At 36.1% G+C, this 26,342-nt stretch overlaps 1 protein-coding gene across 1 annotated transcript; it reads left to right on the top strand.

Moving 5' to 3' along the window:
- The first annotated feature begins 3,002 nt into the window (after positions 1-3,002).
- LOC140805236 (probable sulfate transporter 3.4) lies at positions 3,003-7,959 on the top strand. Its single transcript, XM_073161476.1, is given in 14 exon segments — positions 3,003-3,367; positions 4,597-4,645; positions 4,742-4,949; positions 5,100-5,271; positions 5,563-5,628; positions 5,734-5,847; positions 5,922-6,038; positions 6,312-6,438; positions 6,533-6,819; positions 6,902-7,042; positions 7,044-7,093; positions 7,174-7,259; positions 7,390-7,466; positions 7,596-7,959. Coding segments are annotated over 14 exon segments (1,989 nt in total). The 5' UTR covers positions 3,003-3,010; the 3' UTR covers positions 7,734-7,959.
- Positions 7,960-26,342: the final 18,383 nt, after the last annotated feature.

Genomic DNA, 26,342 nt, shown 5'->3' with positions numbered 1-26,342 from the left:
ATAAGAATAACATTGCTTTTGCGTTTGCGTATTGACTTGGTTTCTTTTGTTTGGTTACTTGGCCTTAAGTATATGCATCCCGAGAGAAATTATTTAATATAAAAATAACAATATTTTTGAATTTAAGAAAACTATCAAATTCATGAATTTTCTTCCTAGTTTCCTTAATATTTAAAAATAATTTAATAAATTAAAGCAGATCCATTTTATAATTGATCATTATGTTACATAACTTGAGGAAACTGTTTTAAAATGTATTCGCATTTGAACAAAGGCAAAAACATGTGTGAGACGGTCTCACGGGTCGTATTTGTGAGACGGATCTCTTATTTGGATCATCCATAAAAAATATTACTTTTTATGCTAGGAGTATTACTTTTTATTGTGAATATGTGTAGGATTGACCCGTCTCACAGACTAAGATCCGTGAGACGATCTCACATGAGACCTACTCTTTAACAAATACAGGCAATTTTTCCCCTGCCCCAAATTCCCTTGTAAGTATTGAAGTGATTTAAAAAAGAATTCAGTAAATCAAAATAAAAATATTTAAAACATTAGTTTTATATAAAACGATATAAACTAATTACATAAAAATAAAATAAGGAATTGAATAAAATATCTTATACCAAAAATTAAATTCATATAAATTGAAAATTATGAAATAAATTTTTTCCTTGATGCAATTAGTTAATTGATATTAGTTTATAAATTTTCAATTGAACCGTGCATCATATTATTCATTTTCTTACAACAAGAAAAATAAACTTTACGAGCCCACTAGGATTAGGCCCAAACCGGAGATGAGACTCTTGGACCATCTCCAACTAAGGTGGAAGGCCAGTCAAGGGCCCAGATACCCTACTATAAACATCAGATTTGAGTGTTCAGTTGATTCATTTATTATATTTTTTTTCCGCATCTTAACTGCTCTTCACTTATATCCTCAGTTTCTGACATGAGTGTCGGAGGGCTACACCGAGACAGCCTCCTGGCCCCCTTCTAATGGTCTTATTTGTGATTTCAGGCTCAGTGCGATTTCAAAACCTGCGTCTAGACTCGTGAAACTTGCAGGAATCAGACTCTAAATTTCTCGTGAGTATCAATTTGTATTATCAAAAATATATTACACGCTTGCATTCATGCAGGGGCATAATCAAAAAAATTCTAATCTGACGGGTAAAATTTGTTTGAAACACATTTATAGATATTTTCCTAATTTATCATCTCTTTTATGCAACAAAATATTTCAAAAAATCATTTAATTTTTAATATTTTATTCGAAATAGAATTCCATTGAATTAAACGAATAATTTGAAAGTCTCATGCATGGTTTTGAATAAAAGAAATGAATAAAAGAAAAAGATAAAAACTTGTGTGAAACGGTCTCACGAGTCGTATTCGTGAGACGGATCTCTTATTTGGGTCATCCATAAAAAATATTACTTTTTATGTTAAGAGTATTACTTTTTATTGTGAATTGGTAGGGGTTGACCCGTCTCACAGATTAAGATCCGTGGGACGGTCTCACATGAAACTCACTCAAAGAAAAAAGTGAGGAATATTCTTTTCGACTCTGGCTCTCCCACTCTTAGGGATGTCAATGGGTCTGGATAAAACCCAGACCCGCAATGGACCCGCCCCATCTGGACGGGTTTGGGCATATTAAATGGGTCATGGGGAGGGTCTCAGGTCTAATTTTTCAGACCCATCTGGGTATGGGGCGGGTCATGGAACCTATAATACCCGCCCCATACCCACCCCGTATATGTAGATATAAATATTATATGGTTTTAGTTTTATTAATTTTCATTTTTTAGCAACCCATTTCAAGGTCAACCATAGATATATTTTATTCTTTAAGTTAATTGAATTTTTAATTGGGTTGGACTTTAGTTTATTATCCAAATAGGTAGACAAATTATAAATAAAACCCTACACCACCATAACTATTAACTATATGCTAATATCTCTTTTTTATGTAATTTTTTATGTTATAAAAATAATTTGTTTTTTATTATTAAGTGTGGTTGAAGATATGAATTAGTTTTCTAGTGAATTCTATTTAGAAAATTTTTTGTTTTATAATTCAGTCATGTGAGAAAAATATTATTGTTTTCATTTTAAAAAAATTCGGGTCTCACGGGTCTACCCGGACCCGTTTCGTATTCGTTGTGGAGTGGGTCTGAAGAATATTTAACCGGGGTGGAGTGGGTAATGAGTCTAAGTTTTCTTCATGGAGTGGGTCTTGGGTTTAGCCATATCCGCCCTATTGACATCCCTACACTCTAGTCCTCTTCAAGGCATTATATTGAGAATGTTCGTCGCGAATTGACATGAGTTACAGGAATGGTTCCGGCTGCTCTTCTTCCTTTCTAAAGGAGGAGAGCTCTATTTGTATGACAATTGCAAGATTTTAGATTGACATAAATCAAATTCAAGATAAAAAATCATAATCAAAGTATTTGTTAGATATTGATAACAACATTCTCAATGGATATCAAATTATTACAAATCTAAACATAATTAGATAAATATTCAAGCGAAAAATACATAAAGTTCAAGACATTTGTTAGCCACAATATCACTCAAATTTCAGATATTTTGTAAACATGAGATTCCTTAATTTAAATAGCTGTTCATGAATATAATTTGGTAAAATGTATCTGAACAGTTTTAAACGTCTCATCCAACAAATGAATGTCACCTAATCGATATTCATATATTTTTTAAAACTTAAAATATGTGCTTGGTAGGAGACTTCAAGTGAGTACTACACCATTCTAAAAAGCTTATCACAATCAAACACGCGTGTATTTATAAAGTGTTGGCAACCAAAATTGTTTTCTTAAATATATTTATTACTGTTTTCCTTCCATTTATTTTAATAATAATAATCCCCCAATTTAAATTAAATTAAAAGAAAAGGAAAAAAAATAGAGTCCATGCAACTATAAAAAGGTTCCAAGATTGTTCGTAAAATCCATCAAAGTTCCAAATCCCCACAAAAATGGGCTTAAATTCAAACAGAATCGAACATTTTTCAGACCTCGAAGCCCCACCACCTTTGGTGCAAGAAACCACCAGCCCCAGCGTCCCTTCGAAGCCACCACCACCGCTGGAAGTGCACAGAGTGTGCCTGCCACCGCCCAGAACCACCGTGCAGAAACTCCAGCACCGCCTGTCGGAGATCTTATTCCCAGACGACCCACTTCATAAGTTCAAGGATCAAGCGTGGCACAGGAAGTTGCTTCTGGGGCTGCAGTCTCTGTTTCCCATCTTTAAGTGGGCACCTGGCTATAGTTTCCAACTGCTCAAATCGGATGTTGTTTCTGGCCTCACTATCGGAAGCCTTGCGATTCCACAGGTACTAGTTTTTCTATCAAATGTAATTTTTTTTAAAAAAAAATTATTTTCCAATTTTTCTGATTTCTCATATGTGCGGCGGAGTCAGATTTTCATTTTTATTCGAACTAGAATTTTTTAAACTATGGTCAATTAATATTGACAAATATAGCCCCGGGCTACCGGAAAACAAGACAAAATTTTATGTATAAAATATATCAGAAAAAAATCACCCGGACCAACACATGGCTCCGCCCGTGATCAGAAGAATATCATATTTTTATGAGTTTTGTATATATTCTAAAAAAATTATATCCCTTTAAAACATTAGTTTTAGTCTCTTTTGGGCAAAAGTTATAGCTAATTGCACCACCATTGTTATGCTCATAATAATTCAGAGTTGGGAAATGATAATATATGGTAATGTTTATCTCAGAAAACCGAAGAACAACCGCATAGGATTTTATGATTCAAGTCCTTTACGTGCACACGTTGACTATCCTACCAACCTAAAGAAAACAAAATATACTAAGTTTTATGTCTTGCTAAAAATCCCTATCACAAAAATTCTAATGATCATCAGAGATTACTCAATAATAGTAATTTATATATAAATATATGAGAGAAAATTACAATTTTGGTCATATATGTAATATATTTGTTATTTTAGTCGTTTATGACGTCAGATTTCAAATTTTAATAAGTTCTTTATCTTTTTTTTTATTGTTGTGATTTTACTTAATTTTTTGGTGTGACGCTGTTATGATATCGATGTCCCGCTTACACATGTACTACTACATCAGTAGGACTTACAATTGAAAAAATTATATAAAAAAAATAAATAAAAGATACGCAAAACTGAAAGAGATAAAATAACATTAAATGAAACTTTTGATTCTTTTTTTTCACATTTGATGAGACCATAAAAAAGTTTAGGGTCCAACTTTTGTCTAACAGTCTAGAAAGAAAAAGTTTACTCACCCTTAGATATAATTCCACGTCCACCCTATAATTTTTAGCTAGTAATAGTTCCTTTCAAGAGATTATATTTTGATTTTTGATGCAAAATTTGAGAATGGCCACCACTGAATTTTCTTGGAAATCTGATGTTTTTAAGCCACAGTATTCGTTCTTAATAATCTGAAAATTTTCTTGATTATATTGTCTGAAAAATGTTAATTTTATTCAAATAAATAGTAATGGGATTCTTCATGAAACTCTCGATGATGTTTTGTACTGTCCTCTACACAGGGTATTAGTTATGCGAAGCTAGCAAATTTGCCACCCATCATTGGGCTATGTATGTACCAAACCTCTCAGCATTTCAAGAATCAATCTGTGTTTTATTATTCAAAATCACATAATAATGATGTTAAGCAAACTTGTTCTTGAGCAGATTCGAGTTTCGTGCCGCCTCTGATATATTCAGTTCTTGGGAGTTCTCGACATCTTGCTGTTGGTCCGGTCTCGATAGCTTCTCTTGTAATGGGAACGATGCTTAGTGAAGCTGTTTCTTACAATGAAGAACCAATTCTTTATCTTCAACTGGCCTTCACTGCAACTTTTTTCGCAGGGCTATTCCAGTCGTCTCTTGGTTTTCTCAGGTATATTACGTTGCACATCAAAGAATTTAGCAGAAGTGGCGCTGGTTCTGTTTTTCACTTCACTTTTACTTGCCCCAGAATATGGAAGTTTCAAGAAAAGATTCGTTTTTTGTCTGATGGACTAACAAGTAAATTCGATGTGATCTACAGATTAGGATTCGTTATAGATTTCCTTTCCAAGGCGACTTTAGTTGGCTTCATGGCTGGTGCAGCAGTCATTGTTTCTTTGCAACAGCTAAAAGGGATGCTTGGAATAGTCCATTTTACAGCAAAAATGCAGCTCATTCCCGTTTTTTCATCTGTTTTCCATCACAAGAATGAGGTATAATCTAAAGAAAAGATGAATGTTGAAATTTTAAATTAAAAGATCATTCCAAACTATGTTTCGTAAGTAGTGTCTTTGCATAAGTAACCGATTTCTATGACACCATAGGAGTTATAAAAATATCGCTGTTCCAAAATTCAGTGACCCTTTTCGAGACAACAGAGTTTTCTTCTTATATTAGTCAGAATTGTTGTGATTTTAGTTTCTTGGTGGAAAATTATGTAACAAATTTTTTCATCTTAATCTTCACATACAACAATTTAACGATGGTTTATTTCATTTCTTCAGTGGTCTTGGCAGACCATTGTTATGGGGGTGGCTTTTCTGGTCTTGTTATTGACTGCAAGACAAATTGTAAGTGTTTTTTTCCATTTAAAAGCTTCTTTCTTCGATAAGTTTTTGGTCTATGATTCAAAAAACTTCCCGAAATTATATTTTAAACTTCATTAATGAATGCAGAGCATGAGAAAACCAAAATTATTTTGGTTATCGGCAGCTGCACCATTAGCATCCGTCATACTATCAACCATACTGGTCGTCTGCATTAAATCTAAAGCTCAACAGATCAAAACGGTAAGGAACTTTTTTTTATCCAATTATATTTTTAGTAATGTCTGAAGTTGTAACGAGCCTCGTTTTTCTTCCAGATTGGTCACTTGCCTAAGGGTCTGAATCCACTTTCTTTAAACATGTTATTCTTTCGTGGCTCTCATCTGGCTCTTGCCGTCAAAACTGGACTTATAACTGGGATATTGTCTCTGACGGTATGTTCTTCCTGTGAAGATCTTCATACATAATTTGCTGCATTAAACTAAAAGAGCTTGGGTCGTTCTTCGCGGTTTTCAAAGGAGCTTATTCTCGTGATGAAAATACAGTTTTATTATAAGTTAATACCAACCAAACAGTCTGAGTGTAAGAGCTGTTGTTTTTCTAATAAATCGGTCTTGACTTTGAGTCGAGTTGTGTGCATGAGCATGAATTTTTTAAGAATATGATTTTCAGAAGATTTATTTATCTTCGTTTGTCCTCATCTGTAGGAAGGGATTGCAGTGGGAAGAACATTTGCTTCTTTAAAAAACTACCAAGTAGATGGGAATCAAGAAATGGTGGCCATAGGCCTAATGAACATGGCAGGTTCGTGCACTTCGTGCTATGTTACCACCGGTAAGAATCAACTTTATTTCGCTTTTCAAATCCATTGTCACGAGCCCTGATAGAAAAAAGCTGATAGCATGAAAAACTCCTCTTATTTTACCAGGATCATTTTCGAGATCTGCAATAAACTACAATGCTGGGGCACAAACTGTAGTGTCCAACGTAATAATGGCCAGTGCCGTGCTAGTGACTCTGCTATTTCTCATGCCACTGTTCCATTACACTCCTAATCTCATTTTAGCAGCAATTATCATAACTGCTGTTATAGGACTAATAGATTACGAGGCTGCCTTTCGCCTCTGGAAAGTCGACAAACTCGATTTCATGGCTTGCATGTGCTCGTTTCTTGGTGTTTTATTCATCTCAGTACCTGCTGGTCTCACTATAGCAGTAAGTTATCTACTGTAACTTTCATAAATAACTTTAATTAATTTTCATTGTGCCCTTCTCTTGAAACTTAAATCTTGATTAGGTTGGAGTCTCGGTTTTCAAGATATTGTTGCATGTGACACGGCCAAACACGGTGGCTCTAGGGGAAATTCCTGGGACTCAAATATATCAAAACCTTAGCAGATACAGAGAAGCTGCGAGAGTTCCTTGTTTTCTTATCCTTCGCGCTGGAGGCTCCTATTTACTTCGCGAACATGACCTACCTACAGGAAAGGTCAGAAGCGGATTCAGAAAATTTTCTTCCAAACTTTTGAAATGAAATGACATTGCCAGCATATAACTCTTGAACTGCAGGATATTGAAATGGATTAGAGAAGAAGAAGAGTGGTTAGCATTGAACAACAAAAGCAATATGAAATGTGTGATTCTTGATATGACGGGTTAGTCTTGACGAATTTTCGATCCTGATACTAGTGAACTTACAATTTTTTCCTGATTTTGTCGACGCGAGATAATATCCACACTCTTAACTTTCAATTTATAGTAACAGGACTTTCTTTTCTTGTTCAGCTGTTACAGCAATCGACACGAGTGGTATCGACATGATCAACGAACTCAGAAATATACTCGATAAACGGTCACTTAAGGTACAGGAGTCCTCACATAACCACCAGTTTCAAATATCTCTACCAAATTTCCAGTCTTTTACATTATGCTGTAAACATTCAGTGTAGTAGAAAAATTGTACTGATCATTAACTCGATCTGGTCGTGCAGCTCGTGCTCGTGAACCCTGTCGGGAGTGTAGTTGAAAAGTTGCATCAATCAAATGTTTTGACTTCATTCGAGATGGAAGGACTTTACCTGACAGTTGCAGAAGCAGTTGTTGATATTTCTTCTTCATGGAAATCATAAATAGCCACTGAAAATGGCTTTAACACAATTTCTTTTAATACTAGGTTGAGGGATTGAGCTGGTTTAGGCTTGGTCGAGAGAAGTTCCATTAGAATAATCAAGTGTATTATATCATATAATTCATTGCATCTTATAGTAACTCTTTGAACAAGAAGAGTTTATTTGCGTAGAATCAAACTATGGAATCTGTAACTTGTAATTTAATGCCAATCTTAGCAATTTGTGATATCCCACTATGAAAACATTGTCATCAAGGTCTATGTTTTTCCCTGAAAATTTTTGGAATTTTTTTCTACACTACACTGGATAAATTTCACCTTATGTGATGTGACGCAGTAAGAGTCATCGCATCCTTAAATTAATGGAGTAGGTGAAAATTTGCTTAATTATCAAGAGTTCAATTTCTACTACAAACACTTTATCAGACAACTGGTCATACGAGGTTTGTTCAGTGTGGTCCTAGCTAATATGATTTATATCATATTGCGTTAATATGAGGGTTTACTCAGTACGTACCAAAAGATAGTGACTGCAAGTTCTCGTGTCATAAAAAAAACATATAGAAGCTATTATATGTTGAATTGGCATATGACGAGCCATCATTCTGGTGGTATAGTACGATAAACAACTCCCAAGAAGAAAGAAATATGAGTTCAAATCTATGCAAAATAAAACAATCCACTCCATATTGTTATAAAAAGAGAGAGAAACTAACTTAGGATCTTTCCAACTTATTCTGTAAGTGTTTTGTTAGCTTAAATCGATTAGCAAAATATTAAAATTACTAGATTCCATAGTGCAAGTGTATTGGTGAAATTCAACAAAGTAGTCATTATAACATAACTTGCGAACGCTAATTAAATTATAACACAAATTTTCAACCAATAGCACTTCTTTAATGATGACATTACCGTATATAATCTTACTTTTACCTATGGTTTTAACTTTAGAAATATAACCAAATGTGATTTTTGACCCTTTACATTCAATTATTTCTGATATTAGTTTTTTGTTTCCCGTCGTGTGCCTAGAGCACCCACTGTCCAGGTACCACGTTGATTCCTCGACCGTTTTTGTCTTTTTACCTGTTGACAAAAAAATAAAAAAAAAATTGGTACCATATCTATTTGGGACCAAAATAGATTAATCCTTTCGGGACCCATACTTGAATCACAAGGGCTTATCCATGTGTCTGTCCAAAAATTAAACAGTCGAGTAAAAGTGTCTGTAGTGCTATGTAGTGTTCTAGATTTACATATATGTTATTTGAGCCTCTTATCCTTGCTATCTAACCTGTATCCCTTTTGAATCGTCCTGCAATTGAAGTACTATATTGGTTTCCCCTTTTGAACACTTTGTCTAGGTTGTGATGGCATGTTCCAAGACTGGTTGAGATAAGACCAGTTTTCCTATCCATTCTCAGTTGGTCTGAACTGATTTAGCCAAGTCTTCTTAGACTTAAGCCAAGTCTTCTTAGACTTAAAGTTTTGAGGTTCAACATATCCCAATCTTTTATAGTTAGCTTTGTTCCTATATGAAACTTTTTGGTCTGCTTGGATTTCAGGCTTATCATGTTCATATATCGTACCGGACCTGACAAAGTTTATTACATTAAACTTGCCTTTGTCTAGATGTGGTTGAGTGCTTGTTTCAGAAATGCTGCAATCATTATTGCTAAAACCTAGGCTGGTTTTGTCATCAGCTTGTTTTTTATTTTCTTGCATCTTACTTAGAGAAACTGGAGATTGATTCCAAGTGTTGATTATTTTTTATCAACTTTTGATTTTCATTCAAGGTGTCTTGGAATATTCTGCACATATTATCATTCTCAGTGGTTAATAGACTTAGTTTCACCTTAAGTCAGTAAGCTCCTTTCATTGCAAGAAACTAGATTGACTTGGCTTTTCTTTTAGGCTTACTTTTTCTGTTTTCACTTCCTCGAATGATTGTTACAACTTCTTGTACTCATTAGTAATTTCATGTAGTGCAGTGAAAAGATCTTGACGTTTAAATTTACAAGATCCAAAATCAAATACCTCATCAGTATCTCTTTTGCTTCTAAGTTAGCCATTAAGCACTGTACCGGTTCATCATTACACTAATTTGAGTTGGTGCTAGATTCAGAAGACTCAATATTCGAATCCATCAATTTTATTTTGTTCTCCTCTGAAACAAGAACTTTCGGGTCCGTCTTCTTTTTGAAAGATTTCTTTTCATCCTTCGACCATTTTCTCTCGAACAGTTTCTTATCATCCTTCTTGGGTTTGTTTCATTCTGCAATAAAGTGACCCTTCTTAAAACAGTTAATACTTGATCATCTTTGGTATGTTTTTTTTTTTTTTTTTTTATAATATGGTTGAGTAAATTTAGATTGATTTTTGTGCATGAATTTACTAAATGTTTTAACAAATAAATACATGACTTCATTGTTTAATTACTCAACCGACTTCTTACTCGTGGTCTCTTCGACCAGAAGAGTAATAGCGGTTGCAGCTAGAGCCTTGGTTGGTTGGGAGATGGATGTTTCTTCTTTAGTTCAAATCTGAAGCTCAAGCTCATAGGCCTTGAGATCAGTAAATAAATCATGCAACTCCAGCTTGTTTAAATCCTTAGATTCTCGCATGGACACGATCTTTACATCTTACTCTTTGGGCAGTGATCTTATTACATTCAAAGCAATTTCTCTATTATATTATTCCTTACCAAGAGATGTAAGCTCAATAATGATATGGTTAAATCATTCATCAAACTCATTGAGAGTTTCTTCCGGCTTAATTTTGAAATTGTCAAACTTCTGGATTACATAGTTAGCTTGTTTTCCTTGGTTTGATAATTGCTCTCGTATAGTTCAGTTAACTTCTCCCAGATTTCTTTATTTGTAGGAAAAAAATTTATTTTGCCTTATCTAAAGTTTTATAAATGATATACTTGGCCACATTATCCAGGTTGGACTTATTTTTGTCATATGCAATCCATTCTGACCGGTGCTTCTCCACCATTTGTGGAGCAGCTTTAGTGTCAACAACGGTTGTACTTGTCTTTAGAGTCTTTATTGAACCATAGGCGATGACATACCACATATAATCATCTTTAGCGGCTAAATGTGCTAGGATACAAATTTTCTAATCATCATAATCTTGTTAAACAATGTCATTAAAGTGTGTGTGTCTATATATATATATATATATATATATATATAGAGGAGAGAAAGAAAACCTCTATGATACCACTTGTTAGGATTTTTAATGTGTTTAGAGGGAGTAAGTAAACACTTTTTAAATTTTTTATGAGTGGTCTTGATAGTGTTAGCTATGCAAGACCTGTTTTTTTTCAACTCTATGGAAATAGTCAAACTAAAAATATTCGAAAGAATGGTAAGATGATTCATTTGCTTAGTATATTCTTAAATATATAACGTCAAAAAGATAAATAAATTTTGTAGAGTAAATGACACATAATATATAGAAGTTCGAAGGCAAAATCCTTCTACGTCTCCCCTTCTTTCACTTAGGAAAGAATTTCTCTAGAAAACTTTGGTTTTACAAATTCTTTATAACAATCCGCTTCAATATTAGGTCTTATCTACTAATTAAGTTGAAACTCCTAGTATTTTTTATAGTGGTTGAGCCTCTGAGTCAAACAACTAAACCACAACATATATGACAAAAATGAATCCTAAGATTTAAAGTATTTGTAACTCCTCGAACAGTCTATGACAGAAAAAGGTTGAGTATTTGTTTTTCAAGCTCTGAATCCTTGTATATTTTATAATATCTTAAAGAAAGAGCTGTTGAGCAGAGTAGGTTATATGATAAATGTGCTCAAAACTCATGGAGTATGTACGCTTTATGAATTTTTTTTTCTTCATATTCATCTTTTTTTCTCTCTTTCTTTACTTCGAATTTTTGCTTGCATTATCTATATATAGCACTTGAGTCTTTTTTCCAGTTCAACGACTATTTTTACTGTAGACGAGAATATGGACATTTTACTATCACATGCTTCAGCTTTTATTAAATGCTCTTTAATGTTTTTTTTTGCTTTTGTGGTTTTAGAGTTCACCTTATACAAAAGCTGTCAGACAACTGACTGATTAAAATACTTTTTTCAGATGAGAGTTTGCAGGATATATGCAATCTGTGTTTTAAGCTTTTGACTTATATGTTTAATTTCACAAATATCCTTAACTCTGTCCAATCGAGAGTTGCTTTAGTATATCATTGGCGGTCTGGTCGGATGACATATTAGTGGGATAATAAAAGAAGCATTTGAGTAACTTTACCAGTATAGAGATTAAGTAGCTTGCGATCGTTTACTTAGCTCTTGAAACCGGTAGGATATTGCTCTGTCTTTGGAAAACGGTCGAGTACATGTGAATACACGAAAAATGATAGTTTGTTCTAATACAATGAATTATAGTTTATTATCATCAAAACTAATGGATGTAACAATATATTATTTGTGCTTCAATATTTTTGATAAAAGCAAAGGTTACATGTACTATCCCCAATCCACGTGGACAAAAATTTAATATTTTAAATGAGTTCATATATATATATATATATATATATGTATATATTTGTCAGCTATTTTTAGTAAAATTTGCAAAAAAAATTTTTGCTAAAAAAGGAAATAAATTGTATTTAATTATATATTTATAATTAACGCACCAAAATCATTCCCAAATAATCTGCTTCATTTGGAATTGTTCAAATTTCCATAATATTTATAAAATTCTGTAACAATATAATCAAATTCTTCTTCAGAGAAACTTTTAAATATCAATCTCCGAAAAATTCCCATTTGGGTTAATAAAATTCCGTTTTATCTTGGCTCTAGCTATAGAACTGTTAGATATGAATTTTATTGTGGCGATGACCAGCAGACCAGAACAACAGAATAGATTATCAGTAGCTGCTGCTCTAGTAAAACTAAACCAGTAGAAAATGGATAACAATACAAACCAGTAGAGAACGTTTTCTAACGTTGCTATCTTAATTGTTACCGTTAAAGAGTTCCTAGTACTAGCATTAATTGCAGCATTAAATACTATACGGAGTCATTTAATGCATATTACCCAATTAAGTATAAAACAAGACTGATTGTCTTATAGCTTTTCTGCAGGAACCTGTTTCGGTAATAAAGCTGATTGTATCAGTTATCTGAAGACTTCTCTGATTGTGAACGTTGAACTCAGTCGATTATATATACTTGGATCAAATCCTTGTTCGAGATGACACTTCGCATAATATCATTTTCAAGGAACAAAGCTACTCTCTTATCAAACGAATATCAGAATTCCTTGAGCACTTTTAAAGTTCAACACAAAGAAAAGTAGCACACGCTTCATAGCTTATATCTGATCTTTTATAGATCATCTTGTGCTACTAATTCTTTCACTCTTCACGATCTTTTACTGCACTAATACTTTATCAGAAGAGTCTGTAATCTGAAAAGAGTCTTTTTAGAATTTTGTGTTTCACATTTTTATGAGTTGATAAACTAAGAGTTTCAGTAGGCTGAGGTGTAAGTCCTTCTGAAGTGGGTGTGTACAAGTGTTGTACTGTAATATCCAAAGTTTTTTAGTTGTACCCTCTGGAAACAGAAGAAGGGGAGACGTAGAAGAGTTTATCTTCGAACTTCCATAAACAACTGCTGTCTATTGCTTTATTGTTTTTCCAACTACTTCATCAGATTGTTTCCGCACGTTCTACTGTAATCAGGTGAAAGTATTCGCACAAGATCAACTACTATCCTTAACAGGATTTTAGTACCTCATCAGAACGAAAAACGAGTAGAGTTTATTCACCCCCCCTCTAAACTCAATTTCGATCCTCAACAATTGGTATCAGAGCAGGTTATTCTTGTTTATGAAAAACTACAACAAATGGCACACTTCAGCAAGATCCCTATGTTCTCTAAGGAAGATTTTGACGACTGGAAGATAAGAATGCAAGCTCATCTTGCAGCACAAGATGATGACATGTGATATGCCATCAAAGATGGTCCACTGAAAATCTTAAAGCCTAACACAGCTGTTGCTGTTACTGACGGTGCACCACAGATGGTCGAAAAATCAAGAAGTGAATGGACCAGTGAAGATAAGAAAAAGGCCAATCTTGATAATGTGGCGAAGGATATACTGTATAAAACTCTTGACAAGAACACTTTCAGCAAGATAAAAATGTGTTCTACTGCAAAGGATATTTGGGAAAAGCTTATCCAGATATGTGAAGGAAATGAGCAAACGAAAGAAAATAATCTGTCTGTAGCAATGCAGAAGTTTGAAAATTTGAAAATGAGAGCTGGTGAAACTCTAAATGAGTTTGATGAAAGATTCAGTAGCTTGGTCAATGAGCTAACTGCTCTGGGTAAAGAGCATAGCAACAAAGAAATAGCCCTCAAGGTGATGAGAGCCTTACCCAGAGAATGGGATGTTAAAACAATGGTTATGAGAGTATCCAAAGACTTGAACAAATTGGAACTGCACGACTTATTTGCAGATCTAAAGGCCTACGAGTTCGAATTGGAAGTGAGAAGTGGAGAAGAGCCTTCAAACTTACCCACCAAGGCTCTTGCTGCTACTGCCACTGCTTTTACTGCTGCTGCCTCTACCTCTTCTACTGCTGCTGCAGTTGTACCTCAGGCATTACCTGCTGTGATCACTGACAATACAATGGAGAAGACTGCTGAACAAATCAGTAGTGATGCTATGTCCTTATTTGTAAAGAAATTCTCCAGGTAAATGAAGAAGAACCATCGAACCTATCAAGGTCCCAATCGCAACTTCAAGAAAGATTCACCATCTGGTGATATGGGATGCTTCAACTGTGGAAAGATAGGTCACTTCATTGCAGATTGTCCTAAACCAAAGAAGGATGATCAAAAGAGAAAGGATTACAAGAGGAATGACAAAAAGTCCAGAAGAGATCGAAAAGCGATGATTGCCGAAGAAAGCAAATCTAAGTGGGCGTACTCTAGTTCTGAGTCATCTGACTCAGAAAGTCATTCCAGTGACAGTGATGCAGAAGAAGTCAAATGTCTAATGGCAGACAATGACTCAACCTCGACATCTGGAGAGGTATTTGATTTTGACTCTAGTGAATTTACACGAAATGACTTGATTGATGCACTGCATGAAATGGTAAAAGAGTATTCCAGACTTTCTCAATCATTTGAAGAAGTTAAGATTGAAAATCAGAACTTAAAGAATCAGAACAGTAAGTTAACTTGCTTGCAAGTAGACAGCTGCAATGATTTACAAGTTAAGATGAGTAAATTAATAACTGAGAATGAAAGAGCCAAAGCAGATTACCATAAAGTGCTTTCTGAAAACCAGAAGTTGTTGCTACTGGTAAATGCTTGGAACAAGTCTTCTGTTTCATTGGAAAAGATGCAAGAATTACAAAAACAGTCAGGAGATAGGAGTGGTCTCGGTTTTTGTAATAATGAAGGCACTTCTGAAACGAATACTAAGCCAACACTGGATATGTGCAAAGGGAAATACATTCACTTTGTGAAATCCAGTGTGGTACAGGAACCAGAAGTACCTACTGCTTCAGTTGAAAGGAATGTAAATCTGACGAACAGAAGAATGCACTATGGTCTGGGTTACGTTAAACCTAAGGAAAAAGTTGACCATAGTTCTAGATTCAGAAAAGAATTCAACTCTGGAAGACAACATCCTATGAAGGTTAAGAACTACCAGTACTACAACTCTAAACCTGTTCAAAAGAGATACAGACTGGAAAACAGAAACAGAAGGGAATAACAACATTTTGGTATGCATACTGTTAGAAATAACAGACCTTCTGTTGCACACACATCTTTGGATACCCGAAGTACAAAGTCACCAAGAATTGTACAAATGTGGGTTCCCAAAGGACTGATAAGGCTTGGACCCAAATAGATTTGGGTACCAGTTACTAAAATTTGTGTTTGCAGGAACAGCAGAAGGAAGCAGAAATCAGTAACTCTACATGGTATCTGGACAGTGGTTGTTCCAGACACATGATTGGACAAAGAAACCTACTTTCCGAAATAGTAAGCTGTACTGGACCAAAGATAACTTTTGGAGACAACTCAAAAGGTAAAACCATGGGTAAGGGTAAGATTATCCATGGTAATATAACTATTAATGATGTGTTATTAGTTGACAATCTTTGTTACAATCTTATCAGCATTAGCCAACTATGTGATAATGGGTATTCTGTAGCTTTTCAAAAGCATTCATGTATAGTTAGAGATTCTGCTGGAACTACTGTGTTAACTGGAAAAAGAGAAGGAAATACTTACAGAGTCTCTTGGAACTCAAATCATGTCAATACTCCTACATGCTTAGTTGCTTCTCTTAGCAATAAACACTGGCTATGGCACAAGAAACTGAATCATCTGAATTTCAAGTCAATCAATTATCTCAAAAAGCAGAATATAGTTGATGGATTACCTGACATTAATTTCGTTAAAAATCACGTTTGTTCTGCTTATCAGCTTGGGAAACAGATAAGATCCAGCTTCAAGACCAAAGATAGCAAATCAACTTCAAGATTTCTGGAACTACTGCATATGGATCTATTTGGTCCTATCCCCGTCATGAGCCTAGGGGGAATGAAATATACTCTTGTTGTTATTGATGATTTTTCTAGATTCACTTGGGTAATCTTTCTCTCAGGAAAAGATCAAACCAGTAGTCTCTTGATCAAGCTTCTGAAAAGGATTCAAAATGAAAAATCTTCTACCATCATTAAAATCAGAAGTGATCGGGGCACTGAATTCACTAACAAGTACCTTGAGTTATATTTGAATGAGCAGGGGATTCATCATGAATATTCAGCTGCCAGAACTCCTCAACAAAATGGAGTAGCTGAGAGGAGAAATAGAACTCTAAAAGAAGCAGCTAGAACAATGCTAGCAGATGCAGACATTTCTTAGCGCTTCTGGGCTGAAGCTATCAATACTGCTTGTTACACGTAAAACAGATCTATGGTCAACAAAAGACACAACCAGACTCCGTATGAAATATGGAAAGGGAAGAAGCCCAATGTATCTTATTTTCATGTGTTTGGTTGCAAATGTTTTGTACTAAACAATGGCAAAAATCATTTGACGGCATTTGACTCAAAATCAGATGCTGGAATATTTCTTGGTTACTCTGCTGTAAGCAGAGCCTTTAGAATCTTCAACAATAGAACTCTTAATGTTGAAGAATCAATTCATGTTGTCTTCGATGAAGACAGCAGTGCTGAAATTTCTAACATATCTGATTTAAGTAACAGGATAGACAGGATTCACTTGGAAATCGACAGTGAAGATGATGTAGAAGCAAATACCAAGGATCTTCAAAATCCAGAACCAGACATTCCAATAGTGGAACCAGAAGTACAGACTCTGGATCTACCAATACCAGCAGAAGATGCTCAAGAACCTACTACTGGTTCTGTAGAAGACAATCTTAACATAACAAATCAGGAAGTTGTCCATTCAAATCCGTTTATCTGGAGAAAATCTCATCCTCCATCATTGGTTATTGGTAATCCAGCAGCGCCGTTGAGAACCAGAAGGCAAATGCTTAATGAATACATGCATGCTGCTTTTATATCTCTGGATGAACCAAAGAAAATTGAAGAAGCTCTTCTGGATCCTAGTTGGATTGAAGCCATGCAAGAGGAGCTGAATCAATTCAAACGTAATGAAGTTTGGTTTCTAGTATCTAGACCATCTCATCAAGCTGTTATTGGAACTCGGTGGGTATTCAGAAACAAACTCAATGAAGAAGGCACAGTGGTGAGAAATAAAGCTAGATTGGTAGTTCAAGGCTTCAGACAAGAAGAAGGCATAGACTTTGATGAGACTTATGCACCAGTAGCAAGGCTCGAAGCAATCAGAATATTCTTAGCCTTTGCTGCTTTCAATAATTTCAAAGTATATCAAATGGATGTGAAAAGTGCTTTTCTAAATGGTCTTTTACAAGAAGAAGTATATGTCGAACAACCTCCAGGTTTTATCGATCATTTCTCTCCGCATCATGTATTTAAATTACACAAAGCATTATATGGTCTAAAACAGGCACCTAGAGCTTGGTATGACACTTTATCACAATTTCTTATTGATCATGATTTCACCATCGGAGCAGTAGATAAAACTTTATTTACTTTAGTAAAAAATAAGCACATTCTCTTAGTACAGATCTATGTTGATGATATTATTTTTGGGTCAACTAACCCCAAATTATGTGCAAAGTTTGGAAAATTGATGCAGGATAAATTTGAAATGAGTATGATGGGAGAATTAACATTCTTCCTAGGATTACAGATTAAGCAATCAGAGACTGAAATCTTTATAAATCAAGCCAAGTACACCAAGGAGCTTCTGAAAAAGTTTGAAATGGAAGCATGCTCTGCTGCTTCTACTCCAATGAGCTCATCTATTAAGCTTGATAAAGATAAAAGTGGTATTCCAGTAGAGGTAACTCAGTATCGAGGTCTTATTGGTTCTTTATTATATTTAACTGCCAGTAGACCAGATATCATGTTTGCTGTTTGCATTTGTGCTCGATTTCAATCTAACCCCAAACAATCTCATTATATAGCTGCTAAACGTATTTTGAAGTACTTGAAAGGAACTCAAAACGTCGGCTTATGGTATCCCAATGATTCATCGTTAAATCTTATTGGATATTCAGATGCTGATTATGCAGGTTGCAAACTAGACCGAAAAAGCACAATTGGTTTTTGTCAATTTCTTGGTGATAGGCTGATATCCTGGTTTAGCAAGAAACAGACTTCCATAGCCACATCTACTGCAGAAGCAGAATATCTGGCTGCTGGAAGCTGCTGCTCTCAGATATTGTGGATTCAACAACAGTTAAGAGACTATGGGATTCAAGCCTCCGAATCACCTATATTCTGTGACAATACAAGTGCAATTGCAATCACACAAAATCCAGTACTTCATTCCAGAACGAAGCACATAGACATCAGACATCACTTTATTAGAGATCATGTGCAGAAGAAGAACATTCGTGTGGAATATGTTTCTACTGATCAACAAACAGCAGATATTTTCACGAAACCCTTACCAGAAAATAAGTTTTCTTACTTTCGTAATTCTCTTGGTTTGATAGATTTAACTTGACTATTTTCTGATATCTTAGTTAAACTTCCAATTTTACTTGATTGATTATCGCATTGAACTAACAGTAAGTTATTTGCAGAAAAGCAGAAGAGAAAAGTCAGATAAGCAAAACTGGAATTTTATTAGAAACCCTTTCAGTACTTTACACGATGCAAAAGGAAAAACAGTAGATCTTCTTTGCTATTTAACCAGTAGCGTTACATATAGTGCTTGTCTTCTGATACAGGAGCTTTCTGGCATTTGCTTGCAAAGTACTTCAACAGGAAAAAGATGGTCTTCTTCGAAAGAGAAAGGCCTAGAAAGAATCTAGCAAGCTTAGGTCTTGCCAGCACTAATGTAATTGTTAGATGCCTTACAGGGCATCAGAGAGGATTTCAGCATCATCAATCCACCAGCACTCTCTAATTGCATTAGCATGCTTCTGGAAGAAATCGATGCTTTATTTCAAACTCAATCGAAGCACAAGATCTGCATAACGGTGGAAACTACAACTCATGGAGTGTATTTCAAGGATCTTTACGATATTTATGATACCCTCAAACTTCTCTCTGGACAATTTTGCTTCATCTCCTGAATCTAACTCTAACTCTCTTTTTACTTGAGTTTTCATTGCTGTTGTTTAACTTCGTTCAAAGCCTTGCAGGTATTTATAGAGGGAACGAAGACTCTTGTGAATCACACGATTGCGACTGTTCATCTTCAAAGGCTCAGATTGAGAGATGGCCAAGAGTCACTTGTCGCAATTATGACTACTTATTAATTGCATTTACCGAGGGGGAACAGTATCTTAGTCAGACTAAGAGTTTGACACCTTTTCAGAAAACAGATAGGATATTTGTCTTTTCGATAAAACTACAAGTCTGCTGGTTTTGACAAAGTGCTCGCATATTTCAGCACTCTGAAACTTCCAGCAGACGTTATCATAAAATGACAAATCCTTTTCTGATTTCTTTTAGTAACCGTCTGGACAGCCCGCTCTTTTTCAAAATTTTAAAAATCATTCGTCTCTCTGACAGTTTCTGCAAAACTTTTCAAACACTCAACCAAGAACATACTGACACGTGTCTTTATGTTTATTTGACTGCTGTATATCTATTTCCTATTTCACTTTTTCACCTTTACTGTTTCATAACTATCGTTATTCAGCTACTGTTTTCTCTATATCATAACTAACTTCTGCAAATTTTTCCGATCTCATCTGCATATAGAAATGGCTGGAGCATACACTCTTAACGCCTATCAAGTTAACTTTGCTTCCGTTCTCACCATCAAGGATGAGAATCTCTTGAAAATGTTTCAGGATATTGAGAAATCAGGACTCCGGAAATTCCTGGAAGCACCAGCAGTTATCTACAAAAATGCTCTCCTGGAATTCTACGCCAAAGCAACAGTGCATGAAGGAAGGATTGTTTATACTCAAGGAGATGCTTCTATCTCCATTGATGCCGCTCATCTAGGAGCAACCTTCTTCCTTCCACTTTCGGGTATGTCTGAACTCTCTGATATTTCCAAGACAGATATGTCTATTGCTCTCAGCTCTTTCTCCGCATCTGGAGAAGAAGTGTCTCCTTCCTGCCACAAGAAATTGCTCAAAATCGAGTATCAAATTCTGGCCGATATTGTGGCTAAAGCTATTTTGATCAAGGCTGGCACCTTCGATAAGTTGACGAAGGAGAAGGTTCAAGTAATGACTGCCATCACCAAGGGGATTAAGGTGGACTGAAGTCATTTTATTTTCAGAATCATGAAGGATATGGTTGTCAGAAGAAGTTCTGGTTTCGCGGTTCAGATCAGTGTTTTGCTCAAAGATGCTGGTTTCGCATCTACCACTGATCTCGATGCTACTTCCGTTACCATGATTGATGCAGCAAACGTATTGGCTTTAAGGCCTAAGCCAACCATGGCGGAGTTTGTTGCGATGAAGAAGAAAATTGGGGAAACTGCTTCTGAGGCTCCTAAACCTCAAAAGAAAATTTCAAAGAAGCGATTGATTATTTCGACGGATTCCGATAAAACAGCATCAGAAGAGTCTGCTGCTGTTGTTCAACCAGCAGTGCCAACCCCAGCCAAGAAGAAACCGCGCACTATTCTTAAGATTAAAAAGACAGCAGCACTGTCTGAAATTGAGAAAGTACCTATTCGACAGGTCTTTCCAGAAGCGGTTCCTTCTGCTCGTTTGACTGTTTCTTCGACTGCACTCGCTACTGCGTCCATCTCAACACCTTCTTCTGCTACTGCTTTTAAGCCAACATCTGGAATTGTTATTCGGGAACCAGCAAGCGGGTCTTCTGCTTTCCGACCTATTGTGCCCATTTCATCTACTGACAAAGGCAAAGGGAAAATGGTTGAAGAACCACCTACTTTTGGTCACAAGGCCACTGTCACTACCGGCGTTGATCTTCATCTAGCAGAGATTGAGACCTCTGCAAACGATGACATTAAATTCTTTGATGAATGGCATACTGTCCTATTGTTCCATTCTTTTGACTACTTCAAAACAAAAGGGAATTACAGCAAGATGATGAATGCAGAAAGGAGGACTTTTCAGCTGGCAAAAACAGAGAATGTCATCGAGGCCTTGCGCAGAAGGACCTTCATCCTCGATCAGCTAAAATGTCAGAAATTAGAATCAGTTCTGAAAGTTCTTCAATCGAATTTTGATCCTGCCGTTCCTACTGCTGTTCAGGATCAAAATGTTATTATGATTCTATCTGACAGATTAAAGCAGATGAGTGAGCAACTTCTTGCTTAAGAACAAGGCTTTGGAGAGCCTACTGTTTATCATGTTGGCCTTGTCCCGATCTTTCAGCAGAATCAGACAGTTGAGGAAAGGACTACAGCCTCCCCAAAGGCTGCTGTTCTTAGTACTCCTGCATCTCCGACTAGGCCCATTCAGTCCTCATCACTATTGTCTGTGCATGAACTGGCTTCAGTTGAGGAAGTCATTGAATCGATTGTCCCTACTGTCTCTACAACTTTGGAATTGCCGGCTTCTGGTTCTCCTACCCCAGGGCAACAAGTAGCAGAACTAGACGCTACTTCTTTACTGCCGAACTTAGAGTTGTTTTCTGCTGCACATCAAGCAGAAATGAACGTTCTTCTGGAACAGCCTTCTGCACCTTCTATTGAAGTACCTTCAGATTCTCAGGCTGTTACTGCACCAATGGAAGAAGTTTTGGCCTCTGACTTGGAAATTTCTCCTGAAGACATTTCTCTTCCTCTGGTTGTTGTTGAACCTTCTGTTTCTGCAATTCCAGCAGAAAGCACAGCAGACCCTGCCGTTCCTACTGCATTGATGGCTGCTCCTCTTGTTTCTACTGCGTTGACTGTCTCCCTCCCTATTTTGACTGCGACGAATTCTCGTCTTTCTGAGATCAAACAACGTATTCTTGAACGAACCCCTTCCCCGGAATCAGATGCATTCAACCTCGAACATCAGATTCAGTGTCTACAAACCGATCTCAACAACATCTCTGAGTTAGTGAAACGTATGTCTTGTGAAAACCTTGCGGAATTCACTGGTGCTAAATCTTTCCGAGAGCGAATGGGGAAATACATCTATCTCACTAAGGAGACCTCGGACAAAATGTATGCTGAAGCCTCCGTTTTCAGAACAGCTGTATCAAGAAATCATAACGCCATTCTGCTTGCTCAAAGTGATATACTCACTCGAATCACTAAGCATGATGATCTCTTCCGATCACTCTCTACATCTGTGGAAATTTTGGATGCCAAGATTGACTCTCAAAATCAATCTATCACTGCCTTAGATAATCGCATATCTTCTCAGACTCCGTATCTGTAGATGCTAACCGATGACATTCAAAATATTTCCGGCAGACTGAATGATCTCTTTACCCATGTGGTGGCCGCTGATGCCAAAAAGGGGGAAGATAGAGGAGATAGAGAAGATCAAGCAGGAGTTAGGCAAACAGAAGATGATGCTGAACCTTCTAACAGAAGATATCAAGAACCTCAAAATGAAGAAATCATTTACAGGGACATTGCAACCGATTGATTTGTTTACTTTAATGCGTTATTAACATTATTCGTTTGTTTAAATGATTATCTGTTTTACTTAACGACTTTCTACTGTTTAGGTTTTGGCATCACCACAAAGGGGGAAATTGTTCGATATGAATTTTAATGTGGCGATGATAACTAAAACCAGTAGACCAGCAGACCAGAACAACAGAATAGATTATCAGTAGCTGCTGCTCTAGTAAAACTAAACCAGTAGAAAAGGGATAACAATACAAACCAGTAGAGAACGTTTTCTAACGTTGCTATCTTAATTGTTATCGTTAAAGAGTTCCTAGTACTAGCATTAATTGCAGCATTAAATACTATACGGAGTCATTTAATGCATATTACCCAATTAAGTATAAAACAAGACTGATTGTTTTATAGCTTTTCTGCAGGAACCTGTTTCGGTAATAAAGCTGATTGTATCAGTTATCTGAAGACTTCTCTGATTGTGAACGTTGAACTCAGTCGATTATATAGTTGGATCAAATCCTTGTTCGAGATGACACTTCGCATAATATCATTTTCAAGGAACAAAGCTACTCTCTTATCAAACGAATATCAGAATTCCTTGAGCACTTTTAAAGTTCAACACAAAGAAAAGTAGCACACGCTTCATAGCTTATATCTGATCTTTTATAGATCATCTTGTGCTACTAATTCTTTCACTCTTCACGATCTTTTACTGCACTAATACTTTATCAGAAGAGTCTGTAATCTGAAAAGAGTCTTTTCAGAACTTTGTGTTTCACATTTTTATGAGTTGATAAACTAAGAGTTTCAGTAGGCTGAGGTGTAAGTCCTTCTGAAGTGGGTGTGTACAAGTGTTGTACTGTAATATCCAAAGTCTTTTAGTTGTACCTTCTGGAAACAGAAGAAGGGGAGACGTAGAAGAGTTTATCTTCGAACTTCCATAAACAACTGATGTCTACTGCTTTATTGTTTTTCCAACTACTTCATCAGATTGTTTCCGCACGTTCTACTGTAATCAGGTGAAAGTATTCGCACAAGATCAACTACTATCCTTAACAGGATTTTAGTACCTCATCAGAACGAAAAACGAGGAGAGTTTATTCACCCCCTGTGAGGCCCATTTACTCTAACGACAATTAATAATCAAACAATAATGGGTTGACTTAAAACTGCAGCGGAAAAAGGTTTAAAATACTTTAAAACGGACCTCAGGGCCTAGAAAAATTTCGGCATCACCTCTCCGTAAGTAGGACATCCCGAAAACTCAAACAACAGTTTATATCAAAATATACTCCAACTAGAGTCATTAAAACAACAACCAAAGTCAACAACCTATAGCCGCACTGGCCAGGCCTAAACAGAATTTAAAACTTACCAAATACTCACCAGATCAAGAATATCACAGTGTCGCCTCAGAATATAACCAGAACAACCAAATATCAATACAGATACACGGGGCATCTCCCCGGCAAATAACGTACAATACAAGCCTGAAACAAACTCAAGACATACATATAAACTAACTGGGAGACTCCACTGAACAGAACCAAGCAATCCAACCTCAATCCCGAGCTCCACTGCCGGAACCTCGGCCTGATGCTGCAAAACGACTCGGAAGATCTACCATGGTGTCCAATAACAACCACAGCAGCCCCCCCAGTAAACAACTGAGGTTAGGATTCTGGTATGAAACAGTTCAACAATAACAACAATAAACATAAATCATGTATAATCATATAATAAAATGTGATATGAAATGCATGAAAGGCTCAACGAATAACCGGGATAACAGGAGCCAACAAACGGTACGATAACAACTGGAATAATGCTCGAGCAACAACACAGGGGAGCTAAATCGTCATGCAGCTAAACCGCCCTGCCAAGTATGCGAGGTATGCCAAGCTGTGCTGAATAACACCCCTGACTCGGCCTCCATACAGCTGATACGCTATAACAGGATGGCACAACAGAACGAACTAGATGACACAATCCCAGCGCTCACCTCAAAAGGCTGCACTAACCATGGAATTGTTCAATCACATCTACAGTATCATGTGTATAGGCCTATCAGCCACACAATAATCCCGAGATAAACAACAGTGCCAGATAACAACAGATATCAACAATGGGCTAACAAGAACGATAGGCTCAACATGAATGTCATAACTGTATGCCCGATGCTAAATGCCAATAATATGTCATAATAAATAAACATAGATCACAATGAAGGCATTTAACGATATACAACAGTCACCAAGTCATAAACACGATCCATGTAACACAGAATGACAATTAAACATAATTTATGTTTTACCGTCGTATGTTACCGAGCTGTAACATACCTATACCAACTTGACAATCCAATATCACTTCACTTCAAGACTCTCGGCCTAAACAAAACCACAATAAGCCGATCTTGAAAACTACATTTCCACACCAATGTCCGATTTGGCACAAAAGAGCATAAAATTCATATCTCGCTCAATATTAACTCAAATCACTATCCGCTAATTGGAAATGAAAGATAACTCGATTATCTAACTTTTTCTAGAAGAAACCATTTCCAGAATCCTAATATATAAATCCCAGAATTGTCAAGAACACACTGTCACTCTACATATTTTCGGACATAATATTGTACTGAGCAGTTTCGGAAAAATGAGCATAACTTGCTCAATTCTTAATGGAATTTAACGAATTTTATATCATTATGAAGATAACACATAGCTCTACAACTTTCTTTTGAATCCCAAGTCCAGAATCCGAGCGCTTATATGCCAAAAACCCGAATTACAGTAGGTGTTCTGCACAGCACCAACACAAAATTCCATTTGACACATTTTGGTAGAAAAATCATATCAATTCCGTTTCTTATCCAAATTCGATGATTCCAGTGGCTATGAACAGCTAACATAAAGCCCTACAAAGATATTTAGATCATTGCTACAAATTCAAGCTACAAAAATCGCAGCAACCCAAAAACTCTCACCCAAAAATCAAAGGAATTCGCGCAGAAACAGGGCACGGGAACAGCAGATTCGATCTACCCGAATCCTTGCTCAAACTTCACGATTTCTGACTTGAATCGAAGCTTAGGATATTAGGAAGACACCCCTTCAGACTGATCGAGATTTGGACGCCGGACGGAGGCGTTATCGCGATTTTCCCGCAGCTGCTCCAAGAGTTGCGAAAATTGGGTTGGGGGAATGAGTTCTCTTCTTCTCTCTTTCCTTTTTCTTTCTTATAAAGGTAAGTTGTGTGTATGTATATGTATATATATATTGTGTATTTGGTTACTAAAATAGTAACTCGAGCCCATCTATCTCGGTCTGTATTTATTTTGCTCTCGTGTGTTATTTAAACTCTATATGTATTTTATATCGTTAAATTCTCCGATATTCTAAAATACATATTTTTAACACATTTTTTGAATTTATTTGGCATAATTAATTATTTTAATTTACAACTCAATAATTA

This window comes from Primulina eburnea, chromosome 11, assembly GCF_022965805.1.
Source record: "Primulina eburnea isolate SZY01 chromosome 11, ASM2296580v1, whole genome shotgun sequence".
Taxonomy (NCBI): Eukaryota; Viridiplantae; Streptophyta; class Magnoliopsida; order Lamiales; family Gesneriaceae; genus Primulina; species Primulina eburnea.
The sequence above is the reverse complement of the archived record's forward strand: the minus strand, read 5'-3'. Positions and strand labels throughout refer to the sequence as shown.